The following is a 26,485-nucleotide window of genomic DNA, read 5'->3' as shown; positions in this document are numbered from 1 at the left end:
TATATATATATATATATATACATACATATATACACGTGCATTACACATCCATATTCAGTATTTATTTATACATACGCACACACCACCTTTGCCATCATTTCTAAAAATATGAACCCAAAATAGATCAGCTCAATATTGATTGTCATTGAAACATGCTTCAAATATGTTCTTTCGTTTTAAATTATAGGATTGAAAAAGTAAATCCATGCTCATCATGGACCTTAGAACTAAAATGGAAAATATTTTGATGTAACTCGAGTTGAATCATCGTAAATCCTTTTTTTTTTTATTTTAAAGTCACATGTAGGTGAAGTGAATAAACACTCGGGGGCAGTAGTACTGCACGGCCTCTCTTGCCTAAACCAGACGAAGTCCATGATTTTGACAATGCAAAATAAATGAACCAGATGTCTCCCTCTTCGGATATCCCGAAGCAAAACTAATTTCCACGTATTTGTAACTTCATGATGTATGTCTACCATTAGATTACTGCCGTATTTAACTTCAATCTAGATATCTCCAAATGGAATGAAAATATCTATAATAACAGACACCATTGCACCTGCTTACCTGAATGTCAGGGACAAATGACGCTGCAGATATCTGAAATGGCCATTGTGGCCAAATGTATTTGACTTCACGGCAGCCCATCCAGGTGGTTGCTTCACCCAAGTAATTGTAAGTCAGTTGCGCTTCAGGGCAAAAAGAGAACCAGCCATTGATTTAAATCTGCAATGCACTTTGAATTTCAATCACTGTATGGAAACTGCTCTGTAAATAAAAATCTTGCCTGTTGTGTAAACATTTCTTTGGAGGGGATAAAATCGACTCACACAGTTCTTCAAATAAGAGGCAAAGCAAGGTTGCTTCAAGCTATTTACTTGCCACATCCACTTGGGTTTGCTTTAAAACTGGCACAAATGGCAAAATACAATGAAGCATTGCGTTTTTAAACACCAACACGTTCAAGCAAACAACTGCTAGCTTAATGCAAACATATAAGGTGAAAAGCCATAGACAAGCTCATGGAAATTAGCATCGAAGTTACAGTAATTATCAACCGATGCCACTCACCCCGAGCACCGACACATATCAAACAGCATGCAACAATACTCACAGGCATATCATTTTTCTGCTCTGCGGGAACGACGACCGTGACTGGAGCTCAGTTGGGGACCTTCTTTGCCTCTTCCTCTTGCTGTTAATTGCGATACAGTGCTGCCTGGAAAGTTGTGGCACGGTGTGGTACTACACCGAAGATGTACAACGCTACATTTGGACTTGGGGGGGGGGCGGGTTAAAAAAAATAATAAATCAAAGCCTTTCACAGTCCGCCATTCTCCTCCAGTTTCCGGAAGAGCGCCAGGCTGCGAAGGCACGACTGCTTCTCGCCGTTCTTCCAAAGGATAAGCTGGTGGTCGGCCGAGCACGTCAGCAGGCCGTTCTCCGGCAAGGCCACGAACATCTGAGTGACCACGTCCAAAAAAAGAAAAGAACCAAAAAGACCCCAGTAACAATTGTGTAATGGAAGTAGACGTGAATGAAGCGAATGATGAAGCAACAACTATTTGATTGTAAATTGTAAACGTGTGTTGGGCCGCCAAGACAGACAGACCTGGACTGCGCCCGAGTGTCCGATGAGGTCGCCCGTCAACTCCAGCGTTTTGTTGGGCGCCGCGTCCGACGTCTGTTTGGACGTGGGACACGCTTGCCTACTGGAGCGCCCCAAGGTCCACATCCCAAAGAAGCCTGAGTAATAGATTACATCTCAGTAAAGTACTGAAAGTCCGAGTAGAACGATGTGGATGATAAACATATATCAGAAATTTTAGTGGGAATTTTTCGAGGGGAAAAAAAAATGTCAAAAAGGTAAATTAGAGGGGGAAAAAAAGTTTGACAACAAAGGGTTTAATTGGATAAAATTAACCCTTTCATGCACCAATCATGATCGCTGTCCCTGAAAGGGTTAAAATGGTAAGAAAGTAAAAATACATGACACCAAAAAAAAAAGGGATCATTTTAAAGAATAAAGTAAACAATTTATGAGAAAAAAAAGTTATATTGGAAGAATAAAGGATAAGTCAATTTTAGGAGAGGGTGGTGGGGGGAAAGGTGGACTATTGCAAGAAGAGTCATCACTTCAAAAGCAAAAGTAAGACATCCGAAAAGTTTCAAATTGGAAAATTCGAAATGTATGGGAAAGATGTGGAATATGAAAAGAAAGGAGCGATTTCAAAAGAAAGAAGTCATACATTGATGAAGGAACAAAAGGAAAATTACTTTAGGAGAGGGGGGAAAAAAAGCAGATTGCAACAAGAGTGAAGTTTCACTTTCCAAGAATAAAATGAGAAATTTATGAGCGAAAAGCAATGTAATTAACATAAAGGAGGAAAAAGTCGATTATGTGATTTTGTTTGTCCCCGCCCCCCCTCCCCCCCGAGAAACACTCATAATTTGACACCCCAATGACGCATTTGGACACCCCCCAAAATTGTGATTTTTTTTTTTTTTTTTTTGCCAATATGAGCGCGACAGTGTTGCGAGTGACCTGGAGAGGCGGGTTCTCCGGCTAAAGGAAGCTCTCCTATCTCCCACATCCTCACGCTGCCGTCCTCCGAGCACGACATCAGCTCGCTGAAATCAAAAAGGACACCAAAGTCACAAAACAAAAACAAAAACAAACAAAGCACATTTTGCGTAAGTGACTTTGGGGCCAAGCCGACCTGTCGGAAAGCAGCGCGATGTGCAGCACGTCCGAGTCGTGGGCGCACTTCCTGTACGCCACCGCCGCCTTGGTCGCCACGCTGAACACGTACACGCCGCTGCCTACTGCCGCCGCCACCAGCTGAGAACAAACATCGAAAAAGCAAATCCAACAAAAGAAGAAAGTGCGTTTCGACAAGTAGAAAAAAAATCGACGGCGTGACTGACGTTTCCGTTGGAGGCCAGGTGCTGAATGGACATCTCGCTGGTTTTGGGTCCGCCCGTTTGGATGTTGGACTGCGCGGCGTGGGTCTGAGGCTCCTCCCACAGGATGTGCTGATAAGCTAGCACGTTGTAGTCCAACGCATCCCACACGATCAGCTCGCCTGCGTGAGAGCCGCTGGCGAACATGGCGTCTGTGGAAAAACACAGTCAGGGGAAGGCGGGGGGGTGGAGTGTGAAGGAAGGAGCGAGGCGGCCATTTTGCCACTGACCGTTGACGTTGACCAGGGCGCGGATTTGGTCCTGATGGTCGGCCAGGCAGCAGATCTCCACGATGGAGAGGGCATTGCCGCTCGCCGTCAGCTTGTAGATGACTGAGAGGATCAAAGGCGGCGGTTATATTTTAACATCGTTTTTTTGTTTGTTTTTTTAACCCCCGAGACAACTTTTTCCTCGTAAAAATGTCCGAAAAAACTGTCAAAATGTTGACTTTTTTTCCTCAGAAGACTGTTGACTTTTCCCTCATTACGTTGCGACTTCTTGTGTAACATTTCTTGTCAAAAATCTTGTTGCGTCTTGGAAAATGTTGACTTTATTTCATCAACCAAATGTTTTTCTGGTGGAAATTCTGACTTTTTTTTTTGTTTTTGTAAAATGTCAAATTTGGTTCTCTCAAAAATATTTCCTGTGTCTTTGTAAATGTTTAACTTTTTTTTTTTTTACCATAAAAAACATTACCGGTACATTTATTTATTTCTTTTTATCATGTACTGTATATATTTTTTAAATTTGCAACTTTTGGGCCTTTTTCCTCATGGCTTTGGCTCTTTAACTCGAAAAATGTCCAGCATTTTTTTTTCTTGTAAAATGAAAACTTCTTACGGTGAAATTGAAATTTTTTCTCTTAAAACGACACTTATTTATTTTTTGTTGCAGTTTTTTTGACGGCTCATAAAATCTTGATATTTTCCCATTATAAAAATACACGATTATTTTTCACAATATTTCTTTTTCCTCAGTCGAGCATTTTTTTTTTTCACATATAATCCCGTGAATGTCTCTTGGAAAATGCGCCTCAAATTTTGGCTTGCGACACAGAGCACAAATTCAAACACAGTTTGTGGGAATATTTACCGACAGTCTTATCCACGGCGGCGGCCACGCAGTTCTTGGGCAGCTTGATCAGCGAGCTGATTCCTGTCAAAAGGCAGCAAAGACCCCGAAAGTGAACATGGGATGCAAACAGGAAAGGCCCGAAATGCCGTTTGGATGCTCGCCTGTGTCGCTGTGGCGCTCTTTCAGACACTCCAGACGGAAATCTTTGCTCCATACGCACAATTCCTGACCACCCGAGATCCACGCGCTCAGCCACTCCAGCACCAGGATGCACTGACACACACACACAGAAACACACAATATTTCATCACCACATGCCAAAATCAAACCATCCAAATATTTTTTTATAAGTATTAAATGTCAACGTTTTCGTAAAATTACTTTTTTTTTTGTTGTTTTCACGCTCATAAAATTCTCCATTATGTCTTATAATAGTTCAACCTATTTCTCTTAGAAATGTAGACTTTTCTTCCCCAATTCGCCCAACTTTTTTTCTTTGTAAAATATCGAGCTTTTTTTCCCGGTAAAATTCCTTTTTTTTCTGAAATCTGTTTTCTGTAACAATTTCACTGCATTAGAATATCTCAATTTATAAAATAATATTCTCAAAAGTACAACTTTTTTCAGCAATTTTTTGGAGATTTTTTTTTTTTTTTTTTTAAATCATGAAATATTGACTTTGATTCTCATAAATGACAGAAATGATTTAAGACGCTCGTGCCACCTTGACAGATGACTGAAGGTCCAGAACAGTCTGCAGTCGGTTGCCGGTGTCAGGGTCCCACAACTGATAAGGGTTCCACAGTTAAGAACACTTAACAAAATCTTTGGCACCCCCCCAGCGAGGATGACGAGGATACGCTGAGGCTACGGTCCGAGGAGGCGGTGATGAGGCGGACATCGCCGCAACGCAAGACGGCCATGGCGGTGATCTGCTGGGAGTGACCCCGAAGCTCCTGCACACGTTCACCTGTCTGAAAATGGACCACTGTGTTACTTTGCTATTTGACGTCATCGCGGTGCCAAGTAACTATGTTGAAGTATGGGGAGGAGCTTCATTTAGTCAGGCCATAGTTTTGCGCAATAGAAAAAAAAAGTGCTTTGCTGCTATCTTCTGGCATGTACTTGCAATTAAAAACCTTTTTGGGTGGGGTATGAATGATTGGTGGATTTTGACTATTCCAAGCAGGGCTCCGTCCCCATCCCCTTTCACTTTACATTCAATGTCTTACCTCCACGTTCCAGACCAGCACCAGGCCATCGTCACCGGCTGAAGCGCATCTGGCAAAACACAAAAGAAATCCAAAAAGTTCGCTGGGGCAATATTATTGTCGTCGGGTCATTTTCATCCAAGGGGTCCTAAAAACCAGTGTGACCCCCATTTTACACTTTGACACACGCCAAACAGCCCCCCTTCCCTGGCCACAACACTTCCAACAAACATGATAGGACAGGAAGATGGAATGAAAAGAGATCACGACAACACATAAGCGCTATCTCTGGAATTTTGCAGGATGATTACTGACAAGAGGGCAAGAGTGAATAAAAACCCCACAATTTTCCCATTCCTCAATCACAAACATTAGCAAAAACATACAACCACACACGCACACGCAACCACACTTGCAAAACCCTTGGTTGATTACTATATGACCACTCATGCAGACAGACAGACACACACAGACAGACAGACAGACAGACATATATACACACACACACACACACACACACACACACACACACACACACACACACACACACACACACACACACACACACACACACACACACACTTGTGCTTGTGTGTGCACAAGGACAATGATGCTGCTATTGCTGCTGATGGTGTTCTTGTCACGCTCTACTACATCTCTGCAGTGAGCCTCTCCTGTCAATCAGAGTAGGGGATGGAGTGGGCCAGAGGTTGATGGTGTGCATTTGTGCGTGCGTGCGTGAGTGTGTGTGTGTGTGGGGGGGGGGGGGGTTACTTCTAGCTTACCTGAAGTCATCAATCTGCACCAGAAATCGAACAATGTCAAAATGTCCTTTCAGTACCTGCAGCTCAGTGAAGCAGTTTTTGGGCTGTTCCTCACCGATGCACAACACTCCGCTTTTCTGCAGATGTAAGGATTTTTTTTTTCAATTCAAGAAAATAGAAAACTGCAGATACTTCACTTTAAGCTTCCCCCACTTTGACACTCCAATTTTTTTCTTTTGTATTTTTACTGAAAAAATATCTCAGAATATTGTCTAAACGAGTAAGAAACGTGTGTGTGTGTGTGTGTGTGTGTGTGTGTGTGTGTGTGTGTGTGTGTGTGTGTGTACTATAGGTTATTTATATTTGTAAACACAACTATTAATATTCAATATTATTTCGATCGTATAATGTTCATGTATTCAAAATAATTTGGAAAATCACAACTATGCGATGTGTGACGTTCACGTAACATCTCACCTCCACGGAGCTTTGAGTTTCACGACCACCAAAAAACCACCGAAGCATGACTGCCGCGTTTTTAGCGAATGTTGTTCGCTGGGGAAACAAAAAAAATACAGGTATTATATGCTCATATTTGTGGGATAAATCCAACCATGGTACTGTAGCTTTGCATAAACGTTTAGCTCAAGCAAAACATCACATGCTAGCTCAATGTGTTGCGTTCTGGGCTTTTTGGCTTACCAATCATCGGTGTAACATGTCCGCTGTGTATATGACTCGCTTATTGAGAGGTTGGCATCATAAATTCCATCCAGTTAGATAATTTGGTTTGTTAGTATGACGGGAAGGAAGCTTTTAAAAGGAGAACTTAAAATCGACGACAAACATTCATATGATATGACAACGGAAGCCTGTGGTGGACAATATTTGACGGTTCCTCCGGTACACGTATATTGAGGGGATTCTTTTTAATATATTCACACAAGAGAAGACTGTAAGTCCTTCTTTCTTTCATTTATAAAAAAAGCGGTTGAAAGTTTATTATTCAGCGTGAGATAATGTATGTCAAAAATCCTATTTTAAGGTAACCCAGAGGGACTTTCATCCTGCTAGTATGCAGTAGATGGCAGTATGTCCCAATCTTATAAGTCTAAAAGACTGCTGAAATACAAAATTATACCTTATGCAGATAATTTCACCAAGACGTCGCATTTCTTCCTAACTTCCGAGTGACAAAAAAATCCAAAGGCTGAGCTAAAGGGAAAACCGAATGCTTTTCGCCTTCTTCTCTAAATTTGTGAAATGCCAACTGAAAAATAATGTTACTTGGGAAAAGCTAGACAAATTATGTTGTGCAATTAGACTATTACTTGTAAAATCGATTTTTTTTTCCAATTACATCGGAATTTTACTCTCTTGAAAAAATAAACTTCAAACACACACACACACACACACACACACGCTGACACACTGGGTGTGTCTGTAGTGCGGCCGACCGGCTATGCGGATTGAGATGACACAAGAGCCTGGGCCCTGTGACCTTCATGGCGGCTCAGATGCTGATTCCTGATTTAGTGTCGATCCGCCGCGCTTGTCAGGGCTTGCGAGGTGCCTTCCACGCGCTAATAGAAAAGCTCAAGGGCGGCGGAAAAAGAAAAAAAAGGGGACATGGAGGAGGAGAAGGTGGATCTGCAATGGAAAGAAAGTGTTTTAAAATGAGCGAAAGCATCATGAGGTAGGAGGGAAGGAAGCTGATAAAGAGGCCGTGAAAGTAGGCAGGGCCACATGCTACCAGCTAGCTAACGTGCACTGCCAGACAAGGCAAGATGATGTCACTGGCTGCCATCTTACGTTGCCAATCGTTCAACGGAAAAATAATTTTCTCATAATTTTAACGATATACAGGTACCATAGTAGCAGATGAAATGCACATGATTGAGTTATTTTATTTGTCTTTTTTTTTTCGTCAGAACACGTCTCGAGTGTGCAATTGAAAAAAAAAAGGAAAAGATCTAGATCTACAAAATTTGAGGACCCATTTTGAATATCTATGTTATTTATCTATATACATACGATCTATTATTTTCGGATTGTAAATTATGGACATTCATAAAATATTTGAAAATATTTTTAATGCATTAAACGCAAACAGCATGTGCATTATTTGCATGTAAAAAATTAACAAATTAAAATATGTACTAGCACTAGTAAATACAAATATAAAAGAAAACAGAATAAAATAATCACTCGTGACATGTAAGTTATAATTCTGTCCAATCATGGCTCTGTTAGGCCATTGAACTTATTTCCATTTTTATTGAAATTATTTAGACATGGATCTGATAGAAAAATGTCCATGAGACAAACAAAACCAAAAAGAAAATGTCTGCGACATTCTGAAAAGTCGTTATCATCATCATCATCATCATCATCATCATCATCATCATCATTAAACCAGCAAACCAAGTGATAACAGAAACAACCTTTGCACATTTTACAATTAATTCATTTGGGCAATTCAAGTGTGACGAAAGCTAAGTGTCCAGTAGGTTAGTCTTTTCTTTGTTTGTTTTCATGCTGTTAAATGTCTACTTTGAAGTCAATAAGTTAAAAATGACATAAAAATAATAAATAAGCGACATGACAAAATGATTGCTCTGTGAAAATCAAAGCTCGAAAAAACAAATACAGACAATCTTGAATGTGAATTCTGATGAGCTGAAACTGAACTGAGACAATGTGCAATACATTGAACTGTTGTTGAATCGCTCCAGAAATGTGGAGGGAGGAAGCAAATATGTAAAATAGCTTTTCATTTTGGAATTCTTTTACTGTGAACATGTGGGAATGTGATAAATAGTGTCCAAGATCCCCTGAATGAGCTTTCAATTTGGAATGGTTTGAATTGAAAGGAGATTTATCTCAAATCTAAACGTCATTTTGGAATATTAGCAGTTCAAGAACTTAAAAAAAAAAAAAAAAGTTCTCATTCACTTGAATCATTTTTTTAAAGGGGAAGTCAAGTAAAAAAAAATCTTGACAATAATATATTCTAAAAGACCTCATTAGTCTTCACATGACAATCATTCATGGCATTAAAATGGGTGTATTTCGCTGCTTAATTCATCTTCCACAAACACAATATTAATCAGAATGCCTTGTTTAGACCAGTGGGGGCACGTAGAACACTGTAGTATAAACAACATTTTTGACTTAACTTCCCCTTTAAGGAGAAAAGTGGAAGTGTGGCAAAAGTGGGAATTTTACAGCATGGAAAACAGTTCCGTGCCTTTCCTGAAGTTTGTGACAATCTGAAAGTTTGACGTGGCGGCAAAATGTGGAAGGGGTAGAAGTGCAAACTGAGCGGAGAAACAATATATCACATTTTTGGGGGGTGCAAAACATGAGTGAATCCTCTTCAGCATTGATGGGAGAGTAGGCAAAACAGAAAAGCCAAAAGGCGGTATTAGGTGAAGCTCATGGACACTGTGTGCTCCAGAGCCTTCCTCCGGAGCGAGGCGATGCTCGTGCCCCTCCACATGTCACTGTCCGGTGGAGATGAGCACAGCTGCGGCGAGCCACTCATGTTGGTGGGGGGCACCATGCCGGGGAAGGGGGGCTGGTACAGGTGGGACTGCAGCCCGCCACCGCCGCCGCCACCGCCGGCCGACATGTTGGACAGCCCCATGGAGGTGGACGGCGGAGGCTGCTGGAGGCCGCACTGGGAGTGGGCCAGGGATTGAGCCATGGGCGGCTGGCGGCCTCCCAGGGCGGGAGGCAGCTGCAACTGGGACATGTTGGCGGGGGCCCAGCGCCCGTCATTGGCGTGGAAGGAGCACAGGCCGTCGCCCATGGCCGCCGCCGCCGCTGCTGCCGCTGCCGCCGCCGCTGAGGTGAACTGCTGCAAGCCGTGGTGCGTGGGCAGCAGTGTGCCCGGTGCCCGGAAGACGTTGGTGCTCTTCTTGCGCTTCTTCCATTTGGCACGGCGGTTCTGGAACCACACCTGCACGCGTACCAACACACCACTATATGAGAGAGTTTCACTCGTGAATATAAAGGAGAAAAAATCAATAGTGTGCAGAAGAGTGAGCGTTTCAGTGAAAAAAAAATCTGCTGTCCGTATGAGCATTTCAATCATATATATGAGAGAATATCAATAGTGCCGGAGGATTTCATTGGTATATATGATAGCGTTTCATTCATGTACAGTGCCGTAAAAAGTATTTTCCCCCTTCCTGATTTCTGTGTTCTTTGCATATTTATCACACACAAAGATTTCAGTTCATCAAACCAATTATAATATCGACAGAGAAAACTCAAGGAAATATAAAGTGCAGTTTCTAAATGCCAATTTTATTTATTTAGACAATATATATATATATATCAAAACCTACCTGTCCCTATGTGAAAAAGTAGTTAGATGGTGGTATGATATATAAATAACTTTTTAAAAAGCTAATTTTCAATAAACTTTGTGCGGTATACATAGTATAATTGGACATAATACTTTGTAGAAGTGTACGCAGAGCCTCTAAATGAATACAAAACGTAAGTAATCCAACACAGGAATGTTTTAAAAGTGACAACAAACATTTCAATTTCAATCCCACAAAACACCTCAAATAATAGACAAGCTCCTCCTTAGCACAAATTATTTTAGTGATGTTTATGAGCTTTAGTATGTGATTAAAAAAAAAATCTGTGCTTGGGTACGGTTCGTTTAAAAAAAAACTGTCCCCTCATCAATAAAAATTAGTCAGAACTAAACATTCATTCATCTATTTTGGAGCTTGTTAGCAAATGTTAGCCAGTTCGCTCCGACGTGATTTCATAAATGTATTTCAAAAACGCACTTTTGAGTGCTTTTCTGTTGTTTTAAATGTGCTCTCTCGTTTTAACAAAGCACTTTCGTCCATTACTGTTCAACGTGTTTAAAATTTTTTTTTGATCCCTTAAGATTTTATCTTTTACTTTGTTCGTTATTTGAACATGTTGTGACCACATTTAATCGAATCATTTAGTTTTTTGTACGATCACTATTTTCTTTATGTGTTCGAAAGTACGCGAGTGCACCACACAGTCGCTTAAAATGTCCTCAACGTACACGCGAATGACCTTCAATTTAGTACGTTTTTCTTTTTAGAGGCAACCGTTAAAACAAGTCTTTAAATTATCACGCCGGTCATAAATGTATGTATTTACGGGTTGTGTACACAAAGTGCCTCAGGCCCTCGTTGCGGATTTTAATTTCCAACTAAAGACAAAACAAGGGGTTGGCACGGGTCTCTTGCACACGAAATAATTCAAGAGAAAAATGCGTGTCTAGACCAGATAATGATTTCAAAAATGAAAGTCAAGCATATTGTGCAGCGTTAATGCGGAGGAAAAGCACCGGTGACAAATGTTGATGATGTTATTTCCCGACTCGTCACATGATGAATTGGCAACATTTGCGTGAGGAAGCGAACCTGCTCTAATCAAAGCAAAAACATCCCACTTTTCTCTATCAATAACAATTCAAAAAAATATATTCAGAAATTTATAGATGTATATATATGTAAAACAAAAACATATGGGATAAAAAAAAAGAAAGACGTGACAGCTTGGCTCGTCTCTGTCTGATGAGCATCATTTCAGTCGTTCTAATTTTATGCAAATGGAAATCGAATTGGCCATACCGTCATAATAAGAACAATAACAGTCATGATGATTATGGTTATTATGATGATTATGATAGTGATGCTGATGGTTATTTCAGACTGGGGAGGCCCCTTTCGCTTGGCTTTAAGGTTTTCTATTCCATTGTTTGTGCATTTTACTTTGGACTTCGATTATGTGAACCTCTTGGTTTATATGTTTACACTCACACTTATTATTTATTGCTCGACAACAGTCAAAGCAATAACAATATATTTGGATAAGAATACAAACATGAAAGCATACATTAATCATTTATATGTATATTGAGTCACGTGGTGTTTATTTTATTCGACCCCCCCACCCCCGGAAAAAAAAAAAAAGAAACAAACAAAAATATTTGGGCAAGAGTTGAGGAGCATATTAAACACCTTTATAGGATTTGAAAAAAAAATCTATTTTAATCAAACAAGAATATCTCTTTCATTATTATTATTCTCGTGATTACAAATATTACAGCAACCTATCCATACATGCAACATTTAAAATGCACTTGCTGATGTTTACATTTCGTCATTGGATTTTACGTTTTGGTCCCGTTCTTTACGTGGCGCTTTAAAAAAAAGTGTCTTTTCTTATAGTGATTCTCTTACAGATTAGAAAACGAATTTTGCATATTTATATCGATCACAAATGCGTCCCCGGAAGAAAATGAAGAGACAAAAAATAAAATACTGAAACTTCGTTGTTGACCATTTTTTTGTTTCTGTTCTGCTGTGTTTATTCTAAACGGCAATATTGCAAAGTCAGAGTTATGTTTGTCACTATTTTATATAATTCAACAAAAAAAAATATTTATTTGATTTAGGGAACCTGATTATTTTTGTAGCGCTCCTTTAAATGCATTCGCGTGCCACGAACTATTTTGTCACACTAAACATTTTTTTTTCACCCAAGACGGAATGATATCAAGCTGTTATTGATGACGATGACGACGGCGGTGCGGTACCTGCACTCTGGACTCGGTCAGGCCGATTCTTAGGGCCAGCTCCTCCCGCATGAAGATGTCCGGGTAGTGCGTCTTGGCGAAGCTCCTCTCCAGCTCGTTGAGCTGTGCCGGCGTGAAGCGGGTCCGGTGCCGCTTCTGTTTCTGCGCCTGCTGCTGCTGGTTCTGATTCGAATTCTGCTGCTGTTGACCCCCGTGGCCGCCACCGTTTTGCTGCTTATCCTGCTCCTTGATCACCTGGACCGCGTTGGAGCCTCCCCGGTCTCCTCCTGTCGGCCCAGAGGCGGTGACGTCATCGGCGGCGGTGGCGGCGAGCATGGTGGCGCCGTCCACGCCATCCGGGCCCGGACCGAGCTCTGCGGAGTGTCCCGGGTCCGATCCACCTCCGGCCAGTCTGCACTTTAAAGCCTCGCGGTGGCCCAGCAGCTCGGCCGCATCTTTCATCCCTGCGCGCGTGCAACAAAACATCTCTTCATATGACGTAGCCTAACCGTGAAATTGAACAGCATTTTTTTCACCCTTTAGGTCAATTTGAGCCGAAGCAATTGACATCTATAGAAAATCAATATATCAGTTGTCACCCAAGTTTTCAGATCCTAATGTTCGTTGGTTGACTATACTGAATGAACAAATAGTAATTAAAAAAAAGTTACAGTAACCAATCAAAACAATCCGAAGAAATGCGAGTCAAAATTCTGTCAGGCAAAACACACATTTTTCTTCCAATTAAAACCTAATGGATCGCAGAAACATGAAAGAAAACCTCGAGAAAAAACACGAAATAGTCCCCGTTCATTCAAGTCATATTTGCACAACGAAAATTGTCAATATTTTATCAATTCTGCCTGGGTATGAAAACTTATGAGCACAACTTATGATAACAACAATGAACTAAGCATGACACGTTATAAAGTTGTATCATTACATTCTTTTTGTTTACCCGGTTGTCTCAATTAAATTGGGGGAAATCATGAAACGAAAAAAAAATTCTAATGTTAACCGCATATTTATAAAATTGACCTGTGGAAATATGAGGAGAAAGCACTTCATAAGCTGCCTTTGAAATACTCGCCAGGCACTCTCCATTCGACCATTGTTAAATCAAATTACGCAGTTAATATAATAATAATTGCTTTTCCAATGAATTAGCGCGGCGAATCACACGAAGACAGTGTGCATTGACCGTGATATTCGTGCGAGTGTGTGTCTGAGTGTGTGTATGTGTGCGTGTGTGTGGAGCTTACAGCAGAGTTGAAGCGCCGAGTTGGGCGACGACAACTCACCCAGGCGAGCATCCAGGAGGTCGGCGTGAGAGAGCATCGCCTGCCGGCCCCCCTCCCCAAAAAAAGGCGAGGAAAAAAACGTGTATGACTATTTAGGAAATCTCGCTGTCCTTAAATGAAAGCAAATTCGCTTTGCGCTTAAGACGTCCAACTTGCATTATAATGCACCTTGGAAGGACGGGGAGGTGCCTAACGGGCGAGTGCAGGCTCAGGCGCCCGACCGCGACGACCAATCAGAGGGGGAGGAACCCCGGCGAAGAGGCTCCGTCTCCCCCCGCCACAGGAACACGTACACACCATAAAACACTTTCTCTCCCATCCATCCAGCATTTGATTCCCCTTAATTGGCTTTGATTTGTGCCCCAAATTAAAGCCCAACAAGGTCTTCAACTGATGCTCACGGCTTCTATAAGAACAAGTAGCACTAAGCTAAACGCCCCGGTTGGGTTAGCACAAATCGTGGGAATCACTTTTATGAGGGTTATTTTGTGATTAATTTTTTTTAAAGGAAAGACTGGAGGCCCATTTGGGTTTCAAAAACACTCTGTGTCATTTTTCATCGAATTCAGAATCATTCCATTATTAATAAACAGAAAATATCACTGAAGGTGCATGTTAGCAAATATTAGCTCCAGTATGGTAACACTAAGTTTTGTTAGCTATTAAATAAAGCCTCGACACCCCAAACTAAATCATATACAACATTTATAATGAAAGATCAAATAAAATTACCACGCATATTATGGCTTTGATGTTTTTGGAGCAGTGAAGATTAGCTCTTTGATATAGCAAATTAATTAAATTCGTTCACCTCATACAAGTACAGAGGAGATAATAGGATATCGGAAAAAAATCAGGAAAGTGTAGCAAAATACAACTTGGAAAAATAATTAAAAAAATCAAATAATGGTAAAAACAATACAAGAAACATTGACAGAAAAAAATGTATTTAGCTGTTTTTTTATGGACATTAATGCATTTGACATGCAAAACAAAAAAATCTGAATTTATATCTGTTTTTAGAAATGTATTAATTGTATTTAACTTCAACGGAATTCTTATATTTAAGGTGTGGATAAAAATTATGGTTCATTTTAGTGCTTCAAATTTGTTTGTACTGTGACGAAGAGTCCAGACACAACTTAAGGTAAACCTGCCAAGAGTAATGTAATGTAAAGCTTAATACTGCACATTTAATCCATATCTTAATATTTATTTATTAATTTAATTCATTTTAAGGCTTCTCTTTATACTTTTTTTTTTTTTTTACAGAAAGGGTTGTTTTCCTCAGATTAACATTTTGCCAAATACTGATAATGATGTGGGACTTGGATCAACACGCGTTTTTTTTTTCAATCCATGATTGAGGCACCGTCATTATCTTCAGCTCACTCATCAAGGTTGAAAAGAAACAACTGCGATAAGGAAAAACAAAAAAGTTTAGTCCAACAGTGGTCAAAGTTCAAGCATTTGTCAAATCAATATTTTATGGAAGATGGTAAATAAAAGGCGGCATGGCGGTCAACTGGTTCGCACGCCCGCCTCACAGTGGAGAGGTGCAGGGTTCGATTTCGGCTCCGGCCTTCCTGTGTGGAGTTTGCATGTTCTCCCCATGCCCGCGTGGGTTTTCTCCGGGTACTCCGGTTTCCTCCCAGATAATACATTTATACTCACAGGCATAGTCTTTATCTTCTGCAAAGAGCAACTAACCTGTAGCATTCTGCAGCTTAATAAGGACTTTTGACCAGCTCTGTTTTATACTGCCTCCAAGTGGCCAAGGCGCACACACCAGAATGAGCAGCACAATGTCCCTTGAAAACGAAACAAACAGTGGGACAAAAACAGTTTGTGTAGATTTGATTTATTTATGTCATATGACTGTGTGTAAAGTTGTTAACATGACCCCAGATGCGATTGTTGGCCACGTGGCATCGCTCAATTAGCACGGTGGCTCACCCAGCCGGCACCCCCGTAGCGGACTCCATTAAGGCCGTGAGTTATGTGAAAAGAACACAATTACAGCTCCGAATGTCATAATCAGCGCTGAAAAGCCATTCTCTCGTAAAGGGACGGATGCTGGGTGGGTGTCACGTAGCAGCTGCAACGGCGCGGGGTGCTGTTACCGAGTGCGAGCACTTCATTACAATGTTTTCTTATAGTAGCGGTGTGTTCTAAGTATTGTCATCGAAATAACCCAAAATGTGGAATTATAAGGATCTGGTCCAGGAGTGCCCAACCTTTTTTGAGCAAAGATCTACTTTTCAAGCAGCCAATCTGTTATCGCATATGCACGCAAGCCATATTAAGACCCTTACATGAATGAAACAGAAAAATAAACCAGAAACAAACAAGAAAGACTGCGTTTGTAAAAAGGAAATCACTGCCTACCTTAGTGGGAGACCTGACACAGGGAGGCAGGGATGCAGTTTTGTTGCTTTAATTGCAGAAACATCATTTCGTGTGACGCAGGTCATGCTGGGGAAGAGACCCAAACCATCCAGCACTGATGCTATGATGCTAAAAATATATTTCATACACAGAGTAGTGTCCAACTGCTAGCTCGTCCCATCGTTTTACAGTTTATATATTGTTTGACAAACAATTGGTAGCTTAATGCTAACAGATAATGCAGTGTTGCCGAAAAGACAGAAGACAGACGTGATTGTGTTCCAGTCAGTCTGCAGTGTATTTGTATGACATCATCATGACAACAAGACAATTTGACGGCAAAAAAAACAAAACAAAACAAAATAGTCGTATTGATTGGGGAAGTTTAAAAAGCGCCGGCATCAGAAAGAGCGGAGGTGAATGTGGTGGTGTCTCCACATGGGGAGGGGGGGGGGAAAAAAAAAGGAATGAACATTTGACACCAGCTCAGGGCAAGACATCACGCCTCCAACTTGATGGAGTCCAACAGGCTTTTGGCTTCCTGATACTCGGCCGACTCTGATAATTCCTCCTCCGCTTCCTGCAACGACGACAACAACCACAACAAAACACACTCAGGTGGCTTCTTTTTGCAACATTGCAACTGCTCTCATGTGACAAGAGTCGAGCCAATTAAAACCGCTGCTGCAGTGAAAAGACTGTAAGGGCGTAAAACAGACAAAGATGATCGTGAATATGTGGGGGCCGGGTTACGAGCTAAGAGATGACTTTTTTTTTTTTTTTTATGACAACTGACCAGCAACTGCGACAGGTCGCCGTGGGCGATGGTCATGCGCCGTCGGCTGTCCGGGATCATCATGATGGTCTCCTGCAAGCTCGCCATCTGAAAAATAGCAACAGCCCAATTAAAAGCAGCAAGAAGAAGCAAAGAAGGTCCCAAATGAAGCTGCGCGAACAGAGAGAAAAGCAGCCTGCGGATATTTTTGGATGTTCTGTTTGAATTTGTTGCTGCTCCGTATGTGTCCAAGGAGCAGTTAAAGGTTTATAATTAGCGTAACATCTATGTTGATTTCCTGTAGCCTCTATATGGCGCTTTGCATAAAATGTTAGCATTAAGCTAATGGAGTTTTGTTGGAATACATCCATGATATGTACAGTCAGGTTTGGTTGAATATTTTGGTGTTACAATGTTGAATACTCTTTTTACACTAAGCCTCTAATTTGAAGAACTGAGGAAGTCTTCATTTCGCCGAGGTGATTATCAGACGTTTTACGATCGCTGTTTTAATTACTACAACTTGGGTTTGCTGTACGTATTTTAGCCAACTTGGATTTTTTTCCCCGAGCAAGTCATTTTAAAAAGCGTTTCAAAGCACACGTGTGAAAGTAACAGCACACGACCCGTCAACTGCGGCGGCGGCGGCGACACGAGGCTAAGCGCTGGCGAGCCGTGCCGGAGAAAAGTCGCGGCGCCCTCTGGCTGCGGTGGAATGATCCCATCAGCGGTGGGATAAAAGATGACACTTAGCCACGTATTGATTCCACGAAAACAAAGAAGCTCTAATCCATTCTGCCTCAGACGCATCATCTCCAACCATCATCCATCTGGCCTCCCCGCCTCGCCATTAACGCCAGCCAAGCGTGCCGCTGCTCGGGGCCCCGACCGCCGCGCTATGAATGAACAAACAAACACGCGCATGCTTGGAATTTTAATGCTAGCGGTAAACATCGCCGCCATCTGCGGAATAAAAGACGGGGCAATTCGGACTACCACGACAACGACAACAACCAAAAATGGAGAAAAAGCGCACTTGAAGTCGTTACCGTGAACGAGCGAATCTTTTCAGAATCGATTATCCGACCGGTTATTCCATCGAGTAATCGGATGGATTTGGAGCCCCATAATTTCACGGCTGAAATTTGGCTGACATATTTTTGGGGTCGGCTGAATTGAAACTAACTAACATGTGATGTATTCTTAGGTGTAGTCTCAGTCTCAAACACCACATCGGATATTCAGAATACAGGCCCTGTCGCATACGTGTTGCTTGATGAGGAATGCGTCGGCTCCCGTCTCTTTCAGTTGGTCAATCTTCTCTTCCTGCTGCTTTGCCTCCGTCCGGTATGACGCCTCCTCTTTGGCCAGCCTGCAGACACAAAGGCATTCTTCAAGGACTATACATCGGCACCATGACTTTCGTGGACTCCAGGTTTCAAGTTTTACCTTTCACTTGGTCAATTGTTTGGGGGCAGGGGGGCTTTGTGGGGAAAAGTGCCTTTACAGGCTGAAAAATAGCATCGGTTTCCAGGCATTACAATTGAAGCAAAAAAAACTAATATTACTTTTGCTTAAGTACTGACCGTCGGTTTATCTTTATAACACTGCCCCCTAGTGGTCACAGCTTACACACCAGCCCAATGCCCAATGAAGTGAAGCAAAAATTTTGGCAAAAAGAAAAAATATGTTCAGCTTGTATTCTCCCGGAGACCCAAACGCTTGTGAGTCATTGCGCAAAGCCAGATATTTTTTATTTTTTTTGGTCACGGATGTTTAAAGTTGGAAAGGTGTGTTTAGGCAACCCCACACATTAATTGATCATCAATTTAGCCCCTAAATTAGAGCAAATCAGGTGGTAAATGGGGCCTCTTTTCCTTGGTTGTTAGTGAAAATGGAGTGGGAGCACATTGATCCATTTGGATTATTTCTCAATTAGCAGCCAAATGGAAGTAAATCTATTAAACACAATCCCAGCCCACTTGGCATAACACACGTTTGCCATTGATAGCTATTCACTTGGCTAATCATCGTCATCCCAATCCAAAGTGACGAGACAATTTTTTTTTTTTTTCAGGAGCGCGGCACAGTGAATGGGTGTTAATCAGCCACATTAGCCACAAGGTTTTGCTCACCGGCTAATGTCTCTCTGTCATTTATTTACATCAATTGCGCCTCGCCTAGGATGCCAAGAGTCGTATGCAAGTGGAGCGGAGTGTGCGCTCTCTCGCATGTTTGGTACACATACAACCCCCCCTCCCCCCGTGAAAAAAAAAAAGTGAATCATTTGAATAAAAGTGAAGGACAGTCTAATAAAATGTCCGCACCTCCCCTTTTTCCTAGCACTGATGTTAATTTCTTATTTCTCACAGAGTCGGAGCGCCGGGGGTCGCGGCGGCTTTTAAATAGACCTGCCACCTCCCGCTTGATGGAAAAGGCAGCTCGCTGGAAAATAGGAAAAAGGCGAAGAAGAAGGAAAAAAAAGGGGGAGTAGGGGGGATTAAAGCCAGGCCAATATTCCGCCACACTGTATTTTTGAGGCGGCGTGTAGCGGGCGACCAGGAGGACAATGACAAAGGCAAATTACTGTTGTCATTTTATTAAGAACATCCGCCACACCAGACTAGCCAGACAAAAAAAAAAAAAAAAAAAAAAAAAGATGGTGTGAGGAAATACACCTGAATACACACTTGGATAAAAGTGAAGACAGATGGCAGAATAGGAGACAACGAGATAGAGCAGACATTTTAAACCTCCACATTTTAAAAGGGCGGCAAGTACAATTTTAAAATGACAAGTTCAGAGTGTAGTCTGGCTTTCGCCCAGTCAGCTGGGATAGACTCCAGCACCCTCCCATAACCCTCTTTGGGATAAGCGGTGTTGAAAATGGATGGAATGGATATGTTCTGTTTCCGCTGTCAGATAATGGGGCAAGTATGAAATATTGAGTGAAACGTGGCCTAGTAAGACTACCTGGGACAGCACACCCGCTACAGCTTTCGGTCACTCAACAGAGAAGACAGATGGACGGAGTCATTAGTTTTGGCGCTTCTTTGGAGTAAATAAATCTTTACTTGGGTCTAAAGAGTTAATGACTCTAGCAACAAGGTCATATGGAAACACTGGGCAGCAGAAGTGGTATAAGGGAATATGCAATTTGATTTGTCACGTAGGGCACTCTACTGGCTAGAAGCAAAAAAGTGCCACCGTTCAATGTTGCCCATTTAAAGGCGCTGAAAAAAGTCTGTCTAACCCGTTTGGATTCACCCACAAGAGATGTAGAGGCAGAGGGAGGATTTTGTTGTTTTTTTTTTTTTTTTTTCTACATCACAACACAAGCTTTTCTGGGACATTCCTCCCCTATCTTTCATGAAAATTATTTAATAATTTTTCAGGTTTTCCAAGAGGCTTGGGAACAACGTATTATCATGGAATCAACAAAGTGGTAGATTGGAAATAATATTAGTGAATATGAAGGGGTAAAATGACAGCTGATTTGCCTAAAGAAATGTATTTATGGCTTAATTTTTTTTAACGTTGACATGACTTAACGTGACAGTAAGGCGTCGACGTCGTAGAACGACTTTACGAGCATATTTTGAACAAATGGAACTGAAATCATGTAATGAAGCACTTCAAATACAGCGCAAATGTCAAGTGTGACAGTCACAATAGGTACAGGCAGTGTAGCTTGTCGTTAGCCACACGGCAGCTAACTAGTAAACAAACACCAAATGCGGAGGAAAAAAACACAAGCGACGAAAACAAATTTATAAGATATATGACACGCAGAGCAAATAGCGTGCCAGTGTGTCACACCCGCCGGCACGCCTCGCTGAAGCACCCCAGTGGCGTAAAGCCTTACCCGGAAGCACCGTCGCATCTTCGGCCAGATCTGCCTGTGAGCGGGGCTAAGCTAACTAGCCTGCTAGCTGCGTCAGCGTCACATTCTCCCGATGTAACCCTTGTAAGGCAAACTTACCGCTTCAGAACGCCGGTTTTGATCTTGATCTGCCGTATTCTTGGGTCAGCCATGGCTCCGGGTGGTGAAATTTATTGGGGACAAAGAGCTGTTGTCGCGTGCTCGAGCCAAGCTAGCAGGAAGGAGGCGGTCGGCAAGGCAGGCGTGACGAGATGATGGCAGCGCAATCGATCATAGCGCAGAGTCAATCATGAACAACTTGGAACCTTCAGTGGCATATCACTGCCAAAGAGTCAAATAAACGATTTGCATTGTCATTATGCGACATGAAAGGCTTCAAAATACTATTGAATGTAATTTTTAAGAATGATTTGCTTGCTATATTGCATGCTGCAATGATAGCAAAGATGGGAACACGAGGACATATCTTTTGACAAAATAACAGGGACAACGATTTTAATAATGTTTGAGCCTTCTTATCTATCTTTAGTTAGATTGTGTGGCATTAGAATGTGGTGATCATTGAGAAATTGGCTAACCAATAAATGGTAGATGTAGACTTAAGGATCATACTAGCATGATTTGTAATGTTTGTTTTCCATTGTATCATACACGACCCCACACGTCTGATTAAAAGTCCTTGCACTAACTTTCCCGCACAAGCTTGAATGCACGACGGAAATGTAGATCGACTTGCGGTGCGTGCGATGGAAGGTCACGTGGGGAACACTCCCCTAGCACTCCCCCCTTTCAGACGCTGTCCGTTGATTATTGTTTTTTTCCCGATTTTTCCCTAACTAATAGGTGGGACGATCAAGCATTTGCCAAATGCACGTGGCCTGTTGCACTTAATTGATAAAGAGCAGGGAGGGGGAAAGTGAGGGCGGGGGTGGCTGGGTGCCACTACTGGCTAATTTGCGGTTTAATCAGCGTTTGTAATGAGAGACGCTGATTAGCCCAGGTTGGAAATAAAAGAGAATTACAAGGAACTTCTGTCAGAGTCCAGTGATAATTCACTGCTAATTGTCATGATTAGAGCCAACTGGATGACTTTGATATATTGCAATGCCACTTCCTAATAAATATGTACATGCGTGCGTGCGCTGTGCATGTAAAATCAAATACAAATGGAGGGAAGCAAATCGTTTGGATCTTCAAACAAACCGGCTAATTTCGAGGCTAGGTAGTGGCTAGATGGAATGGGAGTGGGGGGTTTCCTGGGAGCGCGGTAGGGGGTGAGACGCGGGGCTCCGTGGCACGCGCCTCCTTGGGGCACTGTCTGATTTGCAAATTAAGCGAAATTAGCGAGAAATGTGTGTATGGAGGCCCTTGCTCAATTAGTGTTTTGTAGGGAATGAGAACTCATCCACACACACACACACACACAAGCGGGACTTCCATAAATGCATAGTGATAAAGCGAATCTGTTTCCCTCTTTCCTGTCCTCCGTTTCCACCTTCCCCTCCTTGTTCCTTTCCCTCGTCTCTCATTTCCCCTCCTACCTTAACGTCGCTTTTTTTGTCACTTCCCGCATCCCACTATGCGTAACAGTGTGTGTGTGTGTGTGTGTGTGTGTGTGTGTGTGTGTGTGTGTGTGTGTGTGTGTGTGTGTGTGTGTGTCAATGAGCCTGTGCATACGTGTAGATGTCTGAACAGATAAATGTGTGTGTACTCAAGTGTAACCGCGCACACACGCATTCACCAAGTCAGCAGAAGTGTCCATCCATGATTACGTCTTCCAAGCTTCCCGGCAGTGCGAGGGAGGGATGAGGAGGGCGCAGGAGTGACGGGTGGGTAAATGAAACTTTGGAGGGGGTCACTGGTTTTGCGCGTGGGCTATTCATCTTCCCCCCCCTCACATCCTAGCCACCGCCGCCGAGGCTGCTGGGTAATTACCTCTCAGCTCCGTGCGGCGCACCGCTTCATTATGTCCCCACGCAACCTTTGTAATTGTAGACGGGGGGGAACATGGTCGCCAAGCGTATCGGGATGTAAACACCCGATACGCTCACCCACCTCAAACCCTAAAGACACCGTGCGAGACTTCAGCTCAGTGACCATCGAACGGGCCAATTCTTCAGAGAGGAAATGTGTGATGATTGATAAAAATGTAAAATTGCCACCATGACTTTTGAGTTTTGGATTTTATGGTGAGTCATCAACTTTGCGGCTACGAAGTGGCCAAAGAAAAACAAAACAAAACACAAAATCGAATGATTTGCAATTTAACCGCATCCATCTGTCCAGTGTCTGCGGTTTCGATATGGCAGGCATTGGACATTTCTGTCATTGTCTTTGAACAACCCCTGAAAATGGCTTCTTTGTAGGAGAATGGCAGACTTGGAACTTTTTTGTGTATTTAGTCATGGTAAACAAGCCTACCAAATTTTATGTGGCTAAACTGGCTTGAGTGGTTGCATTTTTTACAACACCAACAAAATCCTGGGTGGCTAATGAGTAAGCCAATATGGTCACTTCAAGCTACAATGGGAGATTTCCTGTTTTTTGGGCATGCAATCTTGAAACGTTTTTGTGAGTCAACTCATGATAGACCAAATTCCATGTAAATTTTTTTTCTAACTTTCCACTCATGAGTGAATTTCTCAAAAAGGCCGCTTCAAACCAAAATGGCTGACTTCTGGTCATTTTGAGTCATGGGTGTGAAACTTTTTTGCAACTTATGTTATGATAGACATGTCCACCCAATTTTGTCTCAGTGGGTATAATAGTTGTCCTGTTATGATAAACATGTCTACAAAATGTCATGCCCCACTGGCGTCCGGAGCTATTTATTTATTTTTAACTTTCCAACGGTGCACTTATCAAGTGAATTTGCCCAAAGATGCTGCTAAAAACCAAAAAGGCTGACTTCCTGCATATTTTCTGGTATGTTGCTGGGGCGTGTTGTCTTGTGGCTGGATAAACGTTTGTTTTGACAGGGCTGGTGGGTCCTGGGGGTCCATGGGGGCCCACGTGTCCTTGACAAGATGAATGTTGTGATGTTCCAGAGATGCTTAACATCCCTATTTGGCACCCTACGGTCCACTTGGAGTCTATACACACACACACACACACACACACACACACACACACACACACACACACACACACACACACACACACACAGGTACACGCACACGTACACACATACACTTTGTCACCGTGACAGCACACGGAAAGCTTCCATTTGGGAGAAAAGCACAAAAAGAGCCAAAGAGGAAGTAAGAAAGAGTCCACATTCAGCTCCAGTGCCGATGTTTCGTGCAATCTGATACTTATTTTATTTTCAATTGTTCAGCATTCTTTATTCACGATTGCCCGGTACCATATATTTATTGTAAAATATAAACAAATAAATAAGCAAATATAAAAACATGTTAAACTATTATATTATGAGTAAAGTTTAAAAAAAAACAGAATTGTTGGATGTTTATTTTATTTAATATTTACATTTATTACAATTGAATACATTATAATCATAGACTTTTACAATTTGAATTATTCACATACAGTATTAGTTACACAATTTTACGTTTTATGTTTTTATATGACAAAATTCAATACATAAATGCAAAAAAAAAATTGTGAATTGAACTGAAAAATAGAACAATACTAAATTTAGCCTTTTTTGTGGTGAAGTAGTTACATTTAAATGAATTTTAATATTTATTCTTTTTAAATCATGTCCTTAAAAAAATTCACATATCACATTTGAAACTCTCTCATTTTTATTTGTCATGTTTTGTTTTTGCATCAAACGACGTCCTTAGGTGATTTTCTAAATGTCACTTTCGAGGGCCTATTTTGTCCACGCGAGTGTTGTCCACTGGTCCGAACTGGCGTCAGTCATGGCGTGAGAGGGGAACGCCGTGCGCCGCCTCTTTCGCAGGCAGCCATGCAGGCCGTGGGGTTTCGGGAGTAATAAAGAAGGCGAATCAATAGGGCATGCAATGGCGCCGAGGTGCCGCCATTCATCACGCCGCCCGGCTGACGGCCGTCGTTCATCATGCTCAATGAGGCAGCAAATAGGAAAATGACCATTTGGATCAAACACATCTGCACTCATCTGCCCGCCTGCTTTATTCCCATGAACTGCACCCGTAAAATACGCTTGTTGTTTTTTTTTCCCCGCCGCCGCGTTTGGATTTGGAAAATGTGTTGTTTTTTTTTTTCCTCCCCTCCCTTCTCTGTCCCGCCGCAATCACTTGGCAACCCACCTCTTACTTGCACCACTGTCACGCCCAGCTAATTACACCAACCATCAATTATATGAAAAGGGAATACAACAGACACATCTGGAGGAGTTCATAATCAATATGTATCTAAAAAGAGGAGCCAAAGATCACAACGTGCAATAAAATACATTAGACTCACCAGAGACGCGATTTGCAAGCCAAAATGAACAGGAACAAAGTTTGCTCCGACAAACCAATCGGAAGACGGACAAATGCTGACATTATCGAAGGCCGGCACCCTGACCCTGTGAGGACAAATTTAAAATCTGATTGGTTAGGCAAACAGTCCCATTGTTCATCTCGGGGATCTGCAATACCACAATTATTTTTCCTCCTGACCGACAGCAGTACATGAATTCACTTCTGCGTATTCACCGATACCGAATACGATACCACTTGTACTTTTGATAGTCAACATTCCAATGAACACAATGAGAGATAATTGTGAACTAAGACTCTCTCACAACCCAGGAGGAACTTTTTTGGCACCTCTGTGACTTCAACCCGAGATAACTGCCTCAGAGACTCCAGACAGAAGTGAGGCCTTCGAATTATTCTCCCCAGCGATTCACAACTTTCCGAGTTGAGATCAACAGTGGCCCATCCCCACTCCACACAACTCTTGGCTCCTCCCACTGGTGGTGAGCCCATGGGAAGGAGAACCAATGTTGCCTCACCCCATGAGTGCAGACCAGACGCTCACCAGAGCCCCATCTCTGAGCTTGGCTGCAGAGGAAATTCTGGTGACCCGCCCGCGGGAAACTGTGTTCAAATGGCATCATGTGAGGTTTTTAAACCGTGCTTTGTCCGCTCCCTCACCAAGGACATGTTTGGCACCGTAAAGCCCAAGACAACTTAGCTCCTGGGGTCACTGGGACGCGCAAACCCTTCCACCACAGTAAGGTGATGGCTCAAGAAAATGCTTAAACTGTTGGGTTTGAAACTTTAAACTAGCATTAGCCGCTAACTCTCAAACGCCCGCACGTCTCTCAGCTTTGTGCCATAAATCTCGCCTCCGCGCCCTTAATTGTAAGCCTGGTGTTGTTCCTCGCCTTCGCTCCATAAATTACCACCAGCAGGTAAAGATGGCGGCGAGGATGCAAATGCGCGCAGCGCTCTCATGGTTGTTAGCGTAATGCTGCGTGAAACGGCGGCGTTGTTAGCACTTATTGGCCGTGGGCTTCGTGGCCGTCTTCCATGGCGTGGGAGCGGAGTTACGAGCGGTGGCTCGGTGCATTATTATATATACATATATATATATA

General features: G+C 42.3%; 3 protein-coding genes across 3 annotated transcripts; all 3 read right to left on the bottom strand.

Annotated features, from left to right (window-relative positions):
• Nucleotides 1-859: 859 nt before the first annotated feature.
• On the bottom strand, nt 860-6,913 carry wdr41 (WD repeat domain 41). The gene is made up of 14 exons (XM_019856451.1): nt 6,719-6,913; nt 6,494-6,571; nt 6,038-6,153; nt 5,274-5,322; nt 4,902-5,015; nt 4,766-4,828; nt 4,203-4,314; nt 4,060-4,122; nt 3,198-3,299; nt 2,932-3,119; nt 2,724-2,845; nt 2,549-2,634; nt 1,616-1,749; nt 860-1,465 (listed from the first exon to the last, which is right to left on the bottom strand). The coding sequence occupies exons 2-14, from the start codon at nt 6,539-6,541 to the stop codon at nt 1,325-1,327; spliced, it is 1,338 nt and encodes a 445-aa protein (XP_019712010.1). The 5' UTR covers nt 6,542-6,571; nt 6,719-6,913; the 3' UTR covers nt 860-1,324.
• Nucleotides 6,914-8,803: 1,890 nt separating this feature from the next.
• On the bottom strand, nt 8,804-14,777 carry LOC109507154 (homeobox protein orthopedia-like). Its single transcript, XM_019856373.1, has 3 exons — nt 13,865-14,777; nt 12,624-13,066; nt 8,804-9,980 (listed from the first exon to the last, which is right to left on the bottom strand). The coding sequence occupies exons 1-3, from the start codon at nt 13,938-13,940 to the stop codon at nt 9,444-9,446; spliced, it is 1,056 nt and encodes a 351-aa protein (XP_019711932.1). The 5' UTR covers nt 13,941-14,777; the 3' UTR covers nt 8,804-9,443.
• A 1,692-nt stretch (nt 14,778-16,469) lies between these two features.
• On the bottom strand, nt 16,470-21,214 carry tbca (tubulin cofactor a). Its single transcript, XM_019856453.1, has 4 exons — nt 21,049-21,214; nt 18,333-18,438; nt 17,088-17,174; nt 16,470-16,871 (listed from the first exon to the last, which is right to left on the bottom strand). The coding sequence occupies exons 1-4, from the start codon at nt 21,099-21,101 to the stop codon at nt 16,791-16,793; spliced, it is 327 nt and encodes a 108-aa protein (XP_019712012.1). The 5' UTR covers nt 21,102-21,214; the 3' UTR covers nt 16,470-16,790.
• Nucleotides 21,215-26,485: the final 5,271 nt, after the last annotated feature.

This window comes from Hippocampus comes, unplaced genomic scaffold (assembly GCF_001891065.2).
Source record: "Hippocampus comes isolate QL1 unplaced genomic scaffold, H_comes_QL1_v1.1 scaffold213, whole genome shotgun sequence".
Lineage (NCBI taxonomy): Eukaryota > Metazoa > Chordata > Actinopteri > Syngnathiformes > Syngnathidae > Hippocampus > Hippocampus comes.
This window is presented reverse-complemented; position numbering and strand designations above follow the sequence as displayed.

Excerpts from the sequence above, each read along its gene's own strand:
- wdr41 (XM_019856451.1), bottom strand. The coding sequence starts at position 6,541 with ATGCTTCGGTGGTTTTTTGGTGGTCGTGAAACTCAAAGCTCCGTGGAG. Across the intron at positions 2,846-2,931 it reads ACCTGGCCTCCAACGGAAAC|CTGGTGGCGGCGGCAGTAGG; the intron begins GTCAGTCACGCC and ends GTTTGTTCTCAG. Across the intron at positions 1,750-2,548 it reads CGGAGAACCCGCCTCTCCAG|GCTTCTTTGGGATGTGGACC; the intron begins GTCACTCGCAAC and ends TCTATTACTCAG.
- LOC109507154 (XM_019856373.1), bottom strand. The coding sequence starts at position 13,940 with ATGCTCTCTCACGCCGACCTCCTGGATGCTCGCCTGGGTGAGTTGTCG. Across the intron at positions 13,067-13,864 it reads CTCGGCGCTTCAACTCTGCT|GGATGAAAGATGCGGCCGAG; the intron begins GTAAGCTCCACA and ends GCACGCGCGCAG. Across the intron at positions 9,981-12,623 it reads TGACCGAGTCCAGAGTGCAG|GTGTGGTTCCAGAACCGCCG; the intron begins GTACCGCACCGC and ends GTACGCGTGCAG.
- tbca (XM_019856453.1), bottom strand. The coding sequence starts at position 21,101 with ATGGCTGACCCAAGAATACGGCAGATCAAGATCAAAACCGGCGTTCTG. Across the intron at positions 18,439-21,048 it reads AAAACCGGCGTTCTGAAGCG|GCTGGCCAAAGAGGAGGCGT; the intron begins GTAAGTTTGCCT and ends TTGTGTCTGCAG. Across the intron at positions 16,872-17,087 it reads GCGACCTGTCGCAGTTGCTG|GAAGCGGAGGAGGAATTATC; the intron begins GTCAGTTGTCAT and ends TCGTCGTTGCAG.